This window comes from Euleptes europaea, chromosome 1 (assembly GCF_029931775.1).
Source record: "Euleptes europaea isolate rEulEur1 chromosome 1, rEulEur1.hap1, whole genome shotgun sequence".
Classification (NCBI taxonomy): Eukaryota; Metazoa; Chordata; class Lepidosauria; order Squamata; family Sphaerodactylidae; genus Euleptes; species Euleptes europaea.
In genome coordinates this window covers 48,304,750-48,321,918 of record NC_079312.1, presented here as the reverse complement: position 1 = coordinate 48,321,918, position 17,169 = coordinate 48,304,750, and the positions used below count along the sequence as shown (strand labels likewise).

Below are 17,169 nucleotides of genomic sequence, written 5' to 3'. Positions count from 1 at the left end.
GGGCATAGATTACCACTCCCTTTGTTTTAGTTTTAGCAGAAGCAATAAATGCTTGTCCAAGCACCTGTTTCTCCAAGTATTTTTTATGCTTTGAAGCTATATGGGTTTCTTGTAGGCAAATTAGGGAGTATTTATATTTCTGTAGATATTTGAAGATTCTGGCCCTTTTAGTTTTCTCATTCAGTCCATTTACATTCCAAGAAATTGCTTTTGCCATAATGTAGTGTTTTTTAGCAAAATAAAAAGTCTATAGTTTGGTACCACCTTCTGCACCCTGTACCTCTTCTTCTTCCTCTTCTTCTTCCTCCTTCTCTCCAGGTAATTCTTTAAGGTCCATTTTATATTTTCTCAGAAATTTCCCCACATCTGCTTGGGATAGAATTGTCGTTTTCACTTCCTTATAGGTGAAAGCCAAACCTTGTGGCATAATCCAACGGTATTTGATACCATTAGCTTTCAGTATAGACACAAAGTCTTTGTAGTTATTCCTCTGTGAAAGTAGATGCCTTGGAATATCCTTCAGTAGTATAAGAGAGGAATCTCCTGCTGACACTGGATTTTCATAATGAATCTTCATAATCTTATCTTTAACTCTGGTGTCATAGAACACTATCATCAAATCTCTTGGCTTAGATCTTCTCATTCTAGCAGGTAGTGGTATCCTGTATATTCTATTAATGGCTTGTTTTAATTCTTGTTCATCTATCTGAAATAAGTAGGCCAAATTTGGTATTGCAGATTCTTTATTGTCTCCCATCATATCTGGAAAATTGCGTATACGAAGATTGGTCTCTCTCACTCTCATCTCCATCATTGCCATTTGATTTTTTGCCGCCATCTGATCCGCTTGTATTGTTTCAATCTGTTTTTCTTGGCTTGTTAATTTTTTCTTTGTGTCCTTGTGCTCATCCATCACTTTCTTAATTGATACATCCATCGCTTGCATATCTGTCTTCATAACAGTCATTTGAGTTTTTACTTCTTTCAAGTCTCCAGTGACCACATCCAACTTCTGATTAATAGCTTGGGATGCTTGACCAAGATTTGTCATCATAGAAGTCAACTGTGCCATCTGTGTAGACATCTGTTCAAACTGTTTATTTGTTGCCTCAGTTTGTTTAGTTAGCATATCCTGTAACTTTTTTTCCATGGTCGAGGTTTGTAAAGAGTCCCTTAGTTTAGTATAGGCAGGGCTGTGTAGTGAGCCAGAGCGGGGTCGAGACATTTACATTCAAAAAAAGCTGGTAAAATACATGTCCACCGACAGGGCCTTTAAGGTGCTGGTTAAAAGATGGTAGTTCAAAGATCAGCCTAATAATTTTTTCGGGTTGAAAAGAGTCGAAATTGGCTTTAAAATTGCATTTTAAAGTTTTAAAATACCAGTGAGTTTTTTCGGTCGCTCTAGATCGGGTTAATCAGGAAGTAAACAGGAAGTTGCTAGTGCTGCAGACCTTCTATCGCCTCTTCTCGATGGTTATTCCTTCAGGAATGATTTGAAAGTAACTCGAGTGCGACGGATATTCAGTCCCGCGGCTACTTCCTGTTGTTTTAGTTCCAATGATAGAGAGGGTGTTATAGAGAGTCTTCCGTTCCAGGCACTCCCTTACTGCAAACGTGGCAGGAATTCGCCGGAAAATCAGGAAGAGAGATCACCCTCCCCTTCCTTCGGACCTTCTCATTGGTGATAATTCTTGTCAATCTAAAAGGTATCCTTCCGACTCTTTGTTATGGTTTAGGCTGATCGATCCGATAAGGCTCCTGTCGCTAATCCCGATGACTAACTCAGATCAAACTTTTTCAGTTCGGATTATGGAGGGGTGGGGGTCCCAGAAATATTCTTATCAGCCCCCCGTCTGTTCAAATTTCTAGTAAGTAGACGAAGATTTCTTTTGTACTCACTTGGGTGAGGTTCTTTTCTTTATGTAGTCCTTATGTTGGTATTAAGGCGGTGGAGGGTAGAGCTTGCTGCCAGAGTTGCGTTTTGGCGATGTCCTTCCCTAGTGCCCTCGCAGGACCGGCGTCTAGGACTCCGAGGGGCTTAAAAAAGCCCCCTCAGAGTACCTAGGAGGTCAAACCGCGTTTGCGGGCTGCAGGGAGTTCCTGCTTTCCAACCCACTTGCAAGGGTCGGATTGGGGTATCTATGTACCCCAAAAATAACGCAAACTTGGATTTCTCCCAGGACAGCCTGGGGAAATGGAGTGCTCTCTCCAACGGCACCACCGGAAGTCGCGTACAAGGAAACTTGAACCTCATCCTCCAAGCGTCTATCATACAACAGAAGAGAAGAAGAAGAAGAGTTGGTTTTTAAGTGCCGACTTTCTCTACCACTTAAGGCAGAATCAAACGGCCTACAATTACCTTCCCTTCCCCTCCCCACAATGGACACCCTGTGAAGAAGGTGGGGCTGAGAGAGTGTGACTAGCCCAAGGTCACCCAGCTGGCTTCCTGTGCAGGAGTAGGGAAACAAATCCAGTTCACCAGATTAGCCTCCGCCACTCATGTGGAGGAGAGGGGAATCAAACCCGGTTCTCCAGATCAGACTCCACCGCTCCAAACCACCGCTCTTAACCACTACACCGCTCTTAACCACTACACGATGCAAAAAGTCAGTGAAAGCTATCAAGTGTGGGAAAGATTAGTAAAAAACACCTGATGTATATTTGGGAAAGTTTGCAACCAAATTATTGAGCTGGCAACCATGGGAGATTTTTTGTGTGCACAACATTCCTTGCGGAAGCACTAAAAATTACTTCTAGTTGTCTCTGAGCTGAGTGAAAACAATTGTACCACCACTGTCCTTCCCATATGTGCAAAACAAAGCTCAAGGTATTTCTTTTGCTACAATTTTAAAACCAAGTAGTATGAAACCATGTGACCCACCCATACATGCCATTACTCCATATGCACTCTGGCATTCCTTTAAAAATTGTATTAAAAGGCCGCAGATTGGGACAGAAGCCATTGCACTACTGTTTGCACAAGTGGAACAGTTTATAAATTACTGGATCCAACCCGAGGAGTTGCTAACTTGTGCTTGGGAAATACTAGGAGATTTGGGGTGGGGAGAGGGGGAGCCTGAGGAGGGCAAGGTTTGGAGAGGGATCTCAGCAAGGTTTTATGCCCTAGAGTCCACCCTCCAACGCAGCCATTTTCTCCAGGGGAACTGGTCTCTTCAGGTCTGGAGATCGGTGGTAATCCTGGGAGATCTCCAGGCCTCATATGGAGGTAAGCAACCCTACAAACCTGTCAGATTGGGAGAGAAGACTAATGCCCAGCAATGTTCTTGGCATTGCTTCCTTATAAATTCTGTTCATAGCATACTTTGAAGGGGAAAACCAGAGGTGGTCAAGCAATTAAAATTTTGTTTCAGTCAGACAGAGCAGTTATCCTGTGGCCCTTAGGAGGTAGTTTGTGCCACCGCTCACTGGTATTGTCTCCTGCTTCTCAGGGGCACGGGCTTTCATTTGGCTTCCAGTCTGGCCTGCTACTTGTGATGGATGACCAGCTAGACAGCCAGCAAACACAGGATGAGAACCATTCAGTTAAGAAAATGGCGCAGCTACGCTTTCACCACTGGCATCTTCCTTCTAGGATGATCTACGACGGCCTGTTCAGCAGGACATACAATCTTTTTCTTTTTTTTCCTAATTTTTTTGCCTGTTTTTAGGTTGCAGCCGCTCCCTGGTGGTTGCCTGTTAAAGGAGCTAATTGGAGACATCCCGAGGGTCCTGATTCTGATATTTCAAACCGGTGAGTACTACACAGCGAATGCTTTTCAACTCTGACGCTTTGGGCTCCTTCAAATGAGGTGTGTGTTTAAAAGTCAGAGAAGCTTGCCCTGGATTTTGTGCTCTGCCTCCTAGGACAAACTATTTAGTGAGAAGCTGCTTCACGAACTGTTTTTGTGTTCTTGAAGAAGAAGAGGAGTTGGTTTTTACATGCCGACTTTCTCTACCACTTAAGGGAGACTCAAATCGGCTTACAATCACCTTTCCTTCCCCTCCCCACAACAGACACCCTTTGAGATGGGTGGGGCTGAGAGAGTGTTACTAGCCCAAGGTGACCCAGCTGGCTTCATGTGGAGGAGTGGGGAAACCAACCCGGTTCACCAGATTAGCCTCCGCCGCTCATGTGGAAGAGTGGGGAATCAAACCCTGTTCTCCAGATCAGAGTCCACCACTCCAAACCACTGTTCTTAACCCCTACACCACTCTGGCTCTACTTGGGATATTTACTATCTGCTGGTTTTGCCACTTTGTTTCCAGTGCTTTACTTCCTTCTTGCTCTCAGTTATTATACTTTGCTCCTATGTAATCAAGGTGTATGGTGGACTCACGAGTATTGTTTGTGTCAAGTAATTTTGGCCCAGTGCTATGCCTGGTGTGTTACTAATACCTTTGGTCCGCTCTGCCACATAGATGCACACGATGCAGAAATATGGGTGCAGTGTTTGCTGTGAGGGCCGTCCGTTTAAGACAGGGGTGGGGAACCTTTTTTCGGCCAAGGGCCATTTGGATATTTATAACATCATTTGGGGGCCATACAAAATTATCAACTTAAAAATTAGCCGACCAAGCCCCAAGCAGGTATCTGCCCCAGATGACCCCCCCGGTGCGGGCAAGCAGGCAGGCAGGCATCCAACCGGTGGTGCACTCACCCGCCTGGTGGCACAGGATGGTCTGTTGCACCAGCTGGGCTTAGCCATCCAGCCGCACGTTGGAGTTGCTCCTGCTCTGCATGGTCAGGGCCGGATTCTACCTCTGCCTGCAGGGATGAAATGAGGACACACTGGCTAAGAACTCGGCCCCTCCTGCGCATTCTGGCCCTGCCCCCTTTAACCCCTCCATTGTCGCCACTTCCACCCCCAGCCCTCTTGTACTGCAGAGGAAATACATTTCTCCACGGCCCGGGTGGGAAAGGGTTAACACCATTTTTGGGGGGTGGTCCTAACAGCCCCATAGCTAAGGACTCTTCTGCAAGGGGGGGAAGTTCCTTTTCTCCCCGGGCCTGACGTCCCCCACCCCTGGTTTAAGAATTCATTTCTGGCTTGGAAACCTCTCCAGCACTCCACAGAAAAACCATCTGTGTTAGAGCTGCTGACTCTGGCCTGGGAAACGGAAAGCTGGTATGGTGTAGTGGTTAAGAGTGTCAGACTAGTAGCTGGGAGACCGGGGTTTGAATTCCCATTTGTGCCATGGAAGCTGGCTGGGTGACCTTGGGCCAGTCACACTGTCTCAGCCTAACCTACCTCACAGGGTTGTCGTGGGGATAAAATGAGAGGAGAATGATGTAAGCTGCTTTGGGTCCCCAGTGGGAAGAAAGACAAGGTAGTAAATAAATAAATTCCTGAAGATTTCCACTGCCTGTGGAAGGGTGAATTTGGGAGGGATTTCGAATTTTTAATACACCATTGAGTTTGCCCTCTGAAGCTGCCATTCTCTTCAGGGGAACTGATCTCTGAAGCTTGGAGGATCAGTAGGGTGGCCAGCTCTGGATTGGGAAATACCTGGAGATTTTAGGGGTGGAGCCTGAGGAGGGTGGTGTTTGGAGAGGGGAGGGGCTTCAGTGCCCTAGAGTCCAATTGCCCAGTGGCCACTTTATCCAGGGGAACTGATCTCTATCGGCTGGAGATCAGTCGAAATAGTGGGAGATCTCCAGCCACCACCTGGAGGTTGGCAACCCTAGAGATCAGCTGTAATTCCAGGAGAACTCCAGGGCTCTCCTGGAGGTTAGCAACTCTAATCTGTGTGAGCAGTGTTTGAAGAGGATAGGGAATGTGCAGTCCTTTTCATGTTTAGTCCTTAACAGAGCTGCTATTTTGTGTTTGGAATCTACCAATTGGGAACCGTGGGCACGACAAAGTACACTGAAGTAACAGGCAAATGAAAACGGAAGATATTGTTTATATAAATTACCAATTAAAACTTGGAAGTGGGGAACTGGAGTGATTTTCTTGGTTTTTATTGAGCTGTAATGTTTCAATTCAGATGTACTTAAGGTATAGAACAAGTGACCATCCTTTTCTGTTGGATCACATTACCAATATAAATTTAATCCTGTTATTTGTATTATTAAAATGAAAGTGCCTGCCATGGTTCCCCAGGGAGTCTTTTATGGAACAGGGAGACAAATAAAAGCCTTCCCAAGTTCATGGAAACATTTATTGTAATGATTGACTCAGCCCCCCCACTTCTGTTCCCACAAAAAACTATTTATACATTTCTGCATTACAGTGTATGTTCTTCTCCGTGCCCCCCCCCCCCGAATTAAGACTGTTTGTTAAAAGCAGCCACACATAAAATGGCCTTGAGTCTGTCATTAAAGAGTACTGATAAGATTTGTTCCCTCAGAGCTGGTAATCTGACCACATCATTCTGTGCTGGCTCCTCAAGATGATTCAATCATTTGCTGTCCAGTGGGAAAGAATGAATGCTAGTTGACCATGAGAGGATTAAAAAGAGAGGTCAAAAACAATGCTGAACAACATTCTTAGGAATCTGCTCCCTTTAGCAATGCATTGTGGAAGTTTATGACCAAGACCTGGGAATAGGTTGTGAGCCATTAACCAGGTACCAACAATTATACATATATAATCTAATAGCCGAGTCAGCCAAATCTAAGGATACTTAAATCCAGTGACTGGAGCCATTAATGGATCTTTCCACAAACCTGAAAAATGCCCCAGGTTTGCAGACAAATCTGAAATCTTAAAAAACTGACAACATTGGGGGATTAAAAAACCCAAAACGATAAAAGAAGTGCCTGTAGGTTTAAGAAATGGAAACTCTCAGTGCCTATTGCTAGGCAACCACAGCATTCTAGGCTTGGTTTCTGTCACTAAAAGGCAGGGGGAGGGGGGAGGTCCCTTTCCAGGGCTGCTTTTGCCTGTTTAGGCTTTTGAGGGAGGATTTATCAGGGCCAGGCCTGGCAGCAGCCACTGAGAGACTTGATGACTCAACTTTAATTACTCAAGTAGGCCTGGCTGCTTGCTACTGTTCAACAGCAGCCACCCTATGAAAGCCAGTGTGCTGTAGTGGTTAGAACTTCAAAGTAGGATCTGGGACACCCAGGTTCAAGTCACCAGTCCGCCGTGGAAGTGCCACTAGGTGGTGGTTCCAGTCATATACTTTCAGCCTAACCTTCCTCACATGGTTATTTTGAGGATAAAAAGGCGAGGAGAACGATGTAAGCTGCTTTGTTCCCCACTGTGATGGGGTGCAAATGAAGTAAATAAATAATAAATATATCTAAAGGTGGGAGGTAGATAAAAAGTATATTAATGACTAGGGTTGCCAACCGCCAGGTGGTGGCTGGAGGTCTCCTGGGATTACAACTGATCTCCAGGCGATAGAGATCAGTTCACCTGGAGAAAATGGCTGCTTTGGAAGGTGGACTTTATGGCATTATACTCTGGTGAGGTCCCTCCCCTCCCCAAACCCATCCCTCTCCAGGCGCCCCCCCCCCAATTCTCCATGTATTTCCCAACCCGGAGCTGGCAACCCTACTTGATGACTAGCTGATGTGAGAATGAGGCAGCACATGTGTCCGGGGGGAACTGAGGGAGAAAGGGAGATGAGCCAGAAGGCAAGAGGTATGTGAGGGAAATGAAAACATGAGATTTTCACGTGTTGTGCCAATTTGGGCGCCTAGTTGACAGGACAGGGGAACAAATAACCCCATAGAGTCTTCATCCTTACAGCTCTTACTTTCCTATACTCCATAACTTTGAGGCTTACCATAACTCATCCAACAGATTTTGTCTGTGGCCCATATGTCTGACTGGATCCTCCTTGATGTTATCTATGGTATTAAAGCTTTTCTCTTTATGTGCACCTTCTCTCATAGACCTCCGCAATTGGTGCATTTCTGAAGGGCTTTCCAGAATTCAGTACATTGATATAAATCGTGGGATGGTTATTGTCATTTCACTTTGTGAAACAAGCGCACCTTTTTCCGGATTTCTATGTTAACAGATCGAATGTGCGTGATGAAACTGTGAAACTCATTAGAATCACATTTGCAGTCTTATTTTAACTGTGCAAACAAAGCAAAAACAGTTTCAAGGATCTTTCAAAAAGTGTTGCTTGAACCTTTATTAATAGCTAGGTACCTGAGGCCTTTAGGAGCCCTGTGGTGCAGAGTGGTAAGCTGCAATACTGCAGTCCAAGCTCTGCTCATGACCTGAGTTCGATCCCGACGGAAGTTGGTTTCAGGTAGCCGGCTCAAGGTTGACTCAGCCTTCCATCCTTTCGAGGTCGGTAAAATGAGTGCCCAGCTTGCTGGGGGTAAAGGGAAGATGACTGGGAAAGGCACTGGCAAACCACCCTGTAAACAAAAGTCTGCCTAGTAAACGTCGAGATGTGACATCACCCCATGGGTCAGGAATGACCCGGTGCTTGCACGGGGGACCTTTACCTGTGGCCTTTAGTGTGTGTGTAAAGTGCCGTAGTAGTCTCTCTTAAATTCTACTTTGGAATACACAAAATGGCTTCCATCTAGTATCTTGCTGTTTCCATCCCACTTTGCCTAAATACTATTTCTGAGCTAATGTGCTTTTTCACTTCAGTGGGTTTTGAGTTTTGATTTTAAAATCTTGTATGTACTTTAGTCTATAACTGGAATTCTAACATTCAGAAAGTTTTAACTTTTGTTTTTTTGTTAGCTATATATGTTGGCGCACTCTGTGTTGCGTCAGCCAATTTCTTTGTTTGGCAAGAGGTTCTGACTCTGTTTAGGACTTGAATTAAGGCAGGTTGGCTTCATTTCCATTGATTTCTCTTTTAATTTATTATTGTGTCTCAGAATAGATCATCCAGTTCTTCATGTCTCTTGGAATGATGCTGTAGCATTTTGTACTTGGGCAGGCAAACGGCTACCAACAGAAGCTGAATGGGAATACAGCTGTCGAGGGGGCCTTGAAAACAGGTATTTACCATTCCTCCCCCCTTATTTTGCAGACGATGGCAAAAATAGGGAACAGAGCCCTCCCACCACCAGTTTCACTAGTCTCAGCTTTTGCATAGATTAGGCAAAGTTTATTTATTTATCATTTATTTGTTTCAATTTATATCTTGCCCTCCTACCGCGAAGCAGGGCTCAGAGTGGCTAACATGCAGGCTCTCAAATCAATTGTGTTTATTTGTTTATTTAGATGAAAAGCTGAGGTTTTTTTTTTTTCAAATGAGGAATCCTAAACTCTTTTTTCCCCTCAGAAGTAAAAGTATTTTGCCATTCATCTTTGAGACAAATGGGGCTCTTTGTTTTTCTAGGCCGTAAGAAGTGGCCGGCCATATTTTCCAGCTTGCCAGAATGTGTTTTGCATTCCGGTGATAAAAATCCATGTGAGGAAACATTGTCAAGTGTTAATAAGTGAAAGAGGGGATGTTAAAATTCCATGGGTGGAAGGGGTAGGTGTTCTAGATTCAGAGGAAGCTGAACACATCCTATAAAGTGGGGGAGAAATTGGGCTCACATGTTACTTGCCCCAGAATTTGGCGGTTGTGCACCTTCACTTCAGTTTAGCTTCTCCCGTCTGAGGGCCTCCCAAGGCATATTACTCTCTGTTGCCAGTATTCCCTGTCAGCATGAGTGCAAACGTGTTGTCTTTATCCCTCTAGTTTTTTTTTTTTTTTAAGGCAGGGACTTGTTTCCCCCCAGTTATTACTCCCCCAGTTATTTTATTGCAAGAACAGAAATCCTTTCCCTATCTTTCCTTCCCAACCCCATTTTGAGTCTGAATTTGTCTGCACCAGGGGTCCCCAATATAGTGTTTGTGGGCACCATGGTGTCTGCTGATGCTTTTTCTGGTGCCTACCGAGTGTTTTTAGGAAGTTTTTAGGCAGGCCTTTTGCCCAGCAAGGCTTCTGATTGACTATTGGACATATGATTGGCAGTGCACATTTTTTTAAAAAACATTGCTTTGGCAGCAGCATAGCACCAGGATCTACACTGTGTAACTGAAATTAAGCTATGGCGATTATTTTGTGTCTGGCTCCGCCTCCTGTGGCAGCAGTTTTGTAGCAGCCATTTTGTCGCTACGCCCACCATGCCGTGTCAGAATTCCAAATGTACCCCATGTCTCAAAAAGGTTCGGGACCCCTGGTCTACACATCCTACCTTCTTCACTGATACTGGAAATGATAAATGGGGGTCAGAATAACTGTCTTTGAAACATCCTAAAGATGGTCAATGATTATTTTGAAATAGCACTAACCTTGTGTATGAAACATAGTGTGCCTGGGAGCCAAGAACGGTTGTGAAATGACACAAGGGTCTGCCATTCAAAGAACAGAATCCCAAATCCCCTCAATACATGCCCAGATCCTTGAATCTTTGCCTCCACTAGAGATGTTTTAGATGACATAGTTTTGCAATTTGTGTTAACATATCAAAATGGAGACCCTGAAAGCATGATGTTCTACTTGTATCTTAAATATCTTGTCTCTGATTTCTAATCCCCAAATGTAGTCCAGTAATTGCTTCTCTTCCCTAAAGCTACATCACAAGGATCAATCCTCATTTAAGAATAAATCCTTAAATTACTAGGATAATCTGGATTCCCCTTCTCTCTCTACAAGAATATCCATGCTCATCTCTATAATAGTATATCTTGTTAAACACATTCAGCTTTGTATATTCTGTTCATGTGGATTACATCCCCTAATCTATACAGCTGAATTTATAGTCTTGCAGTCCTGTCCTACGCAGCGTTATACCCTAAGTCCATTGAAATCTGTGGAGTTAGAAGGGTGTAACTCCGTTTAGGATGGCACTATTGAACATCTGGTTTTTGGTTTTGTTTGGAGATAAGATTTTGGAACAATTCTCTTGCAAGATCAACAGGGTTGCTTTCATATTGTACATCTGTGATGCTGCCTGGTAAAACTACCATATAAGTACAGGATACTGAGCACATCTCTCTTTTTTTTAAACATCACTCTGTGTGCAGCACATAGCCTCATACTAAGTGACATATAAAAATAATCTTTTGAAACTGGTAGCCACTGACCCCTCTTATCTTTGATCTTCTCTTGACTCCGAGCCAAAAGCAGCCTTCTGTTTTCCTGGATAACATTTGTCTGTGCTTCTTTCAACAGACTCTTCCCATGGGGGAACAAGCTTCATCCGAGAGGTCAGCACTACGCTAATATCTGGCAGGGAGAATTCCCTACGAGCAATACGGAGGAGGATGGATACAAAGGAACTTCACCCGTAAGTCTGAGAGTGAAGCCGACGAGCAGCATCCCCAGAGCTTATGGATAACCTCCCGAATGCAAAAATAAGCGAGAGTCTTGTGTCAGTCTTTCCTTTTATTCTGGCATAAGTTTTCATGGACGAGAGTTCAATTTGTCAGATGTGTGTAGCGGGTCCTCATGGTGCAGATGAGGCTAAAAAAGTTGCAAGCAAACTTGGGAGAACCAATATATGGCAAAGATCCCAATACAGCTTGGGACACAGTCTGTAAGGCAGGCTGTTTCTCTGAGTTGCTTTGTCCTGCTTTTCTCTGCTGAATGGCCCCCCAGGTTGTCAAGAATGCATGAAGCCGCCTTATGCTGAATCAGACCCTTGGTCCATCAAAGTCAGTATTGTCTACTCAGACTGGCAGTGGCTCTCCAGGGTCTCAGGCAGAGGTCTTTCACGTCACCTACTTGCCTAGTCCCTTTTAACTGGAGTTGCCGAGGCTTGAACCTGGGACCTTCTGCATGCCAAGCAGGTGATCTACCACGGAGCCACAGCCTCTCCCCATTACAGATCTGGTACAGCCCTAATATTGCTAATTCTGCTGTTAAAATAGCCCGAAAGGGCTATATGCTTATATGTTTCTCTCCCATCTCCTGCACAAATCCTGCCTCCTTTCCTTTGCCAGTATTAACCATAGTTAACACATTAGCATTAGCCCTTGTTCATAGCACAGAGTCAGACTAATGCTGTATGCACAGTTTCAGATTGCCTCAAAGATCTCCAGCACCATGAATCTTTTATAAGTGGCATTTGTAATAGTAAGATGTAAACAAAAGTAGGCTGGCTGGATCCGGTAAACACGGCTCCATATTTTGTCTACAGCAACAGCAAGTCAGAAGTCTGGACATTGATGATGGCAGGCTTGGTGTAGGGCAGTGGTCTTTCAAGTCAACCTTTTCAGACGCAGGACCCATATTTAATGCCCATGTGCCAGCATGAGTACACTATAGAAAGTCACGTGACATTTGTTGCAGACGGATTATATGACAAAGCAGGCTTGTCTGTTTTTCAGTTGTCCATAAAAGTCCAAGCTACATTCCCTAAAAGGGAGACGGCAGTTTCAAACTGATGATGGTGGAGGAAGGAGTAGAATCAACATGCCGATAATACTGTTTGGTCATCCTGTCGCTGCTTTTGATCTTCTGTTTGAGAATTGATTGGACAGAAGTCTCATAGGAGGGAATTTTGAATTTCTATCCCAAGTTCTAATTGACCACACACTCACAAGTAAGATAGCTAGCCAGTTTTGTTATTTTTGTGCAGTTCACTGCAACTGTACAATATGTGGTGTAGCAGTTAAGAGTAGGCATCCCTCCAGGCGGACCTAGGGATTCCCCGGAATTACAGCTCATTTCCAGACTACAGAGATCCATTCTCCTGAAGAAAATGGATGCTTTGAAGGATGGACTCTATGTCATTGAACCCCTCTGAGGTCTCTGTTCTGTCCAGGCTCCATCCCCAAATCTCCATGAGTTTCCCAACCTGGATCTGGCAATCCTACCCCCATCCCCCGCCAGTGGCCAGTGGGGACCTGGCAACCCCACAACACACATTGATTAGAAACACCCGGGTACAAGCTCAGTCTACTGGATGGAAATCTATTGTCTTGCAACTAATTACCCACTCTGTGATAAATGTAAAGGTTGGGATGACAGCAGTTAATAACTGAACAATTTGACTTGTAAATTGTGTGTGTGTGTATGTATGTGTGTGTGTGTGTGTGTGTGTGTGTGTGTGTGTGTGTGTGTGTGTATATATATATATATATATATATATATATATATATATTCATATTCCACTCAAGTTTGAGAACAAATTGTCTCCATCCATAAACATGAGGCACTCAGACTGTCACTTAGCAATAAAAAAAATCAAGTTTTTCCCCCCCTACTGGGATTGTATAACTGCTGCAATAAGGTGAGCAATAGCATTTGTGGAGTTAGGTAAGGGAGAAGAAGACCTTCATGTGGCTGGTAGAGCTGGTGAAGTGAAGGTCAGAAGTGGGAAACATTCAAGAATCGATGAGGGGTATTAAAGAGAAATTAAATATATAGTGGTTGATATAAAGTTAAGAGATACTTCTCCGGAAGTCACAATGGGGGGTGGGCGGGCACAGATCACAGGGAGGGGGTATGGGACTTTTTATTTTTTCTACTTGTGATTGTTTAATTTCCTTCTGTAACTTTTTTGTTATTGTTTAAAATGTTTTCTTTCTGTTTAATAATAATAATAAAAAAGAATCGATGAGGGTGAGGTAGGTACCAAGGCTGGGCGATAGTGTTTTGTCCTGATGAATATCTGTTTATTTGTTCTTCAGGAACAAGGCACACTCCCTTTTAAATCAAGAATGTTTGTAATGGTGGCAATGTAGTCCGTTGATCGGTTGGAACGTTTGACTGTTGTCAAACAACAGGTGCTCACTGAAAGCCAAGAAAATGTGTTCCCCTTGCTGGATTTAGGAAAAGGCCAATCTTTTAGTGAGGGCAGGAGTCTTTGACCTTTTCTCTTTTTGACTAATAGACTCATCTGTGTGCGTTTCCTCAGAGTTGTTGTTGGGTCAAAAGGGAAGGTTGAAATTAACTAAACATGGGTAATGCTATGTAAGGCCCGGTTTAAAAATCAAACAACAGCAACAAAACACCAGGCAAACGCCCAGCTATGCCTTCCTTGAAGCTCAGTGGAATTGGAAACTTTAGACAATGGCGGCATCCATAAGAGGTGAGAGGTGATGAAAGTGAGAGTTGAGGAGACCAGGGAGAAACAGAGAGGCAAAACAAGCAGTCTGTTGATTGTGAACTGCTCTGGTGTCCTCTGGTCTAGTCTAATGGTTTTTGAATCATTAAAGAGCCAGTATGGTGTAGTGGTTAGGAGTGGCAGGCTCTAATCTGGAGAGCCGGGTTTGTTTCCCCACTCCTCCACATGAAGCCTGCCGAATGACCTTGGGCCAGTCACTGTTCTCTTAGACCTCTCTCAGCCCCACCTACCTCACAAGGTGTCTGTTGTGGGGAGGGAAAGGGAAGGTGATTGTAAGCCGCTTTGAGACTCCTTGTAGGTAGAGAAAAGCGGGGTATTAAAACCAATTCTTCAGTGTCTTCTTTTTCTAAACTGCAGACCATACTCTTTGTCTTTTTTTTTGGTAGGTGACCGCATTTCCTCCAAATGGTTATGGCTTGTACAACATGGTGGGAAATTCCTGGGAATGGACATTGGATTGGTGGGCTGTCAATCATTCTGCAGATGAAACATACAATCCAGTGAGTATATTTTGTTAGTACTAAGGGTCATGGAAGATACCCCCCTCTTTATTCTTCCTCCAACTAAACCCCCACGCATAACTCATATTTAATTTCGGGTTGCTTCTGCAAAAAGCCAGGACTGCCCTTTGTCAATCACATCCGACGACCATGTCTGTTCTGAGAGTCCTGGGAACTTGCTGCGGTCATCCATGCCTTTCAAATGCAAGGCTCGACTAGGGCAAAGCGTTTGGCATGGGGTGGCCCTCGAAAATGCTCCAGAAGCTTCTACTGGTTCAGAGTGCTATAGCCTACCTCCTCCCTGGTGTCTCGAGGGCAGGATGATGCTCAACCACTACTAAGGCACCTCCATCACCTCCAAGTTTGCTTTCGGGCTTAGTTCAAGGAGCTGTTTTTGACCATTTGAAGCTCTTCATAGCCTGGATGCAACATACCTCTGTCAGAATCTCTGTATTTGGGACCCTCCTTTACCACCAGCTGAGATCTTTTGATAGGCCTTGTTCCGTGTTCTCTCCTGGTGAGAAGTCATAGAGTAGAACCATAGAATCATAGAGTCGGAAGGAGCCATCAGGGTTATCTAGTCCAACCCCCTGCACAATGCAGGAAATTCACAACCACCTCCCCCCACCACCACCAGTGACCCCTACTCCATGCAGAGAAGATGGCCAAGATGCCCTCCCTCCCATGATCTGCCCAAGGTCATAGAATCAGCATTGCTGACAGATGGCCATCTAGCCTCTGCTTAAAAACCTCCAGGGAAGGTGCGCTTACCACCCGAACAGCCCTCAAAGCAAGCAGGGCTGTGCCACCCACAGCCCTGAGGAGCTGGAACAGTCTCTTAGAAGACTGAACTTGTGCATTTCTCTTCTGGCTTTTAGGCAGGATTCGAAAGCCGTTTCTTCAAGGACAGTGTATCTAACTATAACTGGTGCGTTTATTAGTACCCTTTGTGATGCTGATTATATTTAAGTGTTTTCACTGCCTCATATTGCCGCTTCAGCTTGAATGTCTTTCTTTTGTTGTAGGCTGCCTTGAACACACAGAGAGGTGGGATGAAAATGCTTTAAATTAAAGGGAAGCTGGAAGGGGGAGGGAAATGGTGCTTTCTCTAGAATTTGCTTCCCAAAGCATCCTGCTTCATGCTGGTGTTGTAGGCTTTATATTTAACAACTTTCTTTCTTGACAGCTGCTTGTTGAACAGCTTATTTCATTTAAAAAGTATGATCCCTTTTGGATTTAGAGGCTCTTGAAAACCAAGTGGTAAAAGGAAAAATGTGACCGCTTGAGTTGAAATGCACAGACCCGCATACTTTCTTACCTATAATTTGCTGTTATGTATGACAGTCCCTTAAGGTGACTATCTACTTTCATATATATCCTGTGAAAACCGGAGCTTTGTGTCATTCTTGCAAATGCGTGGGACATAACAATCATTTTCTTGAACTGCTCAGGCTCTACAAGCTCAGGTTTTGTCTTGCAGGACTGCTTAGTGAACCAAAAGGTTTCTTGGTTCCTTACTGAATCAGATTTCTGTCTGTCCTGATGCCATCTGCTCTGCCCAGCAGGGCTTTTTCTTATGCAGAGGACTTATCTAGTTTGGTAGCCAGAAACCCTTTTTAACTGGAGATGCTGGGTAACAGATAGGGTTGCCAACGTCCAGGTGGTGGCTGTAACTTCATCTTGAGCTCCGCTGAACTGTGGTTGCTCCTTTGCCCTTAAAATCCCTCTTTTCCATAAGGCACAAGCCGTGCCTCCAACACCTCCCCCAAATAAGCTGTTGCTGATAAAAATGAAAACAAGTAGTGTGTGACTTGTCAGAAGGCTAGGGTTGCCAGGTTCCTCTTCGCCACCGGTGGGAGGTTTTGGGGGTGGAGCCTGAGGAGGGCAGGGTTTGGGGAGTGGAGGGACTTCAATGCTAGAGTCCAATTGCCAAGGCGGCCATTTTCTCCAGGTGAACTAATCTCTATTGGCTGGAGATCAGTTGTAATAGCAGGAGATCTCCAGCTAGTACCTGGAGGTTGGCAACCCTACAGAAGGCCCCCTCTCCCAGTTTGCCAATACAGATTAATAATAAGATGGATATGTACATTGTGCTGGCACCAACAGAACAGCATATATTTTAATATGTTGACATATGAGTCCTTCAAGTTCTCCCTCCCTCCCTTCTTTTCTGCCTTACGTTGGTATTTATTTGCTTGTTGGCTCTTAAACGGTTAAGAACCTTTCTAACTGGGTTATATCGCTTTATGGTACTCAGATGTTGGTTCAGTTCCTGATGCTAAAATTCAGCCCCGCTAGCTTTTTCCTCTGCCATTCCTTAGAATGTGTGTTGTTAGAAACTCGGTGACCTACCCCAAAAGCTGATTGTCCAACATTTACGGAATGTTCTTTGAATGAAGGAAAAGAAGACATCGCTTTTTTGTTTCCTAGGTTGAAACAGATTGAATGCTAGATGCTTGACATTCCTAAGGCAGCAGGGAGATCAGGTGACATAGCAGAGCAATAACCAGAACCCAGGGTTTCGACTTCTGTTGGAACAGGCTGCTGGGAATAATCCATTAGCTGAGATGTAATGGCTGTGCTTTTTTATCTTTTAATATATGCAATAACACTGTTCCTTTTAAATATGTGTTTTCCCATTTTTTCCTGTTGTGGTTTTTCTTTGCATGATGG

At 44.3% G+C, this 17,169-nt stretch overlaps 1 protein-coding gene across 1 annotated transcript in view; it reads left to right on the top strand.

Moving 5' to 3' along the window:
• The window catches only part of SUMF1 (sulfatase modifying factor 1), an 83,791-nt gene that overhangs the window by 39,566 nt on the left and 27,056 nt on the right, over positions 1–17,169 (top strand). Inside the window, exons 4-7 of the mRNA XM_056846804.1 lie at positions 3,669–3,751; positions 8,804–8,926; positions 11,098–11,212; positions 14,383–14,496. Of these exons, the coding sequence (XP_056702782.1) occupies positions 3,669–3,751; positions 8,804–8,926; positions 11,098–11,212; positions 14,383–14,496 (435 nt within the window). The remainder of the gene's footprint in view (positions 1–3,668; positions 3,752–8,803; positions 8,927–11,097; positions 11,213–14,382; positions 14,497–17,169) is intronic.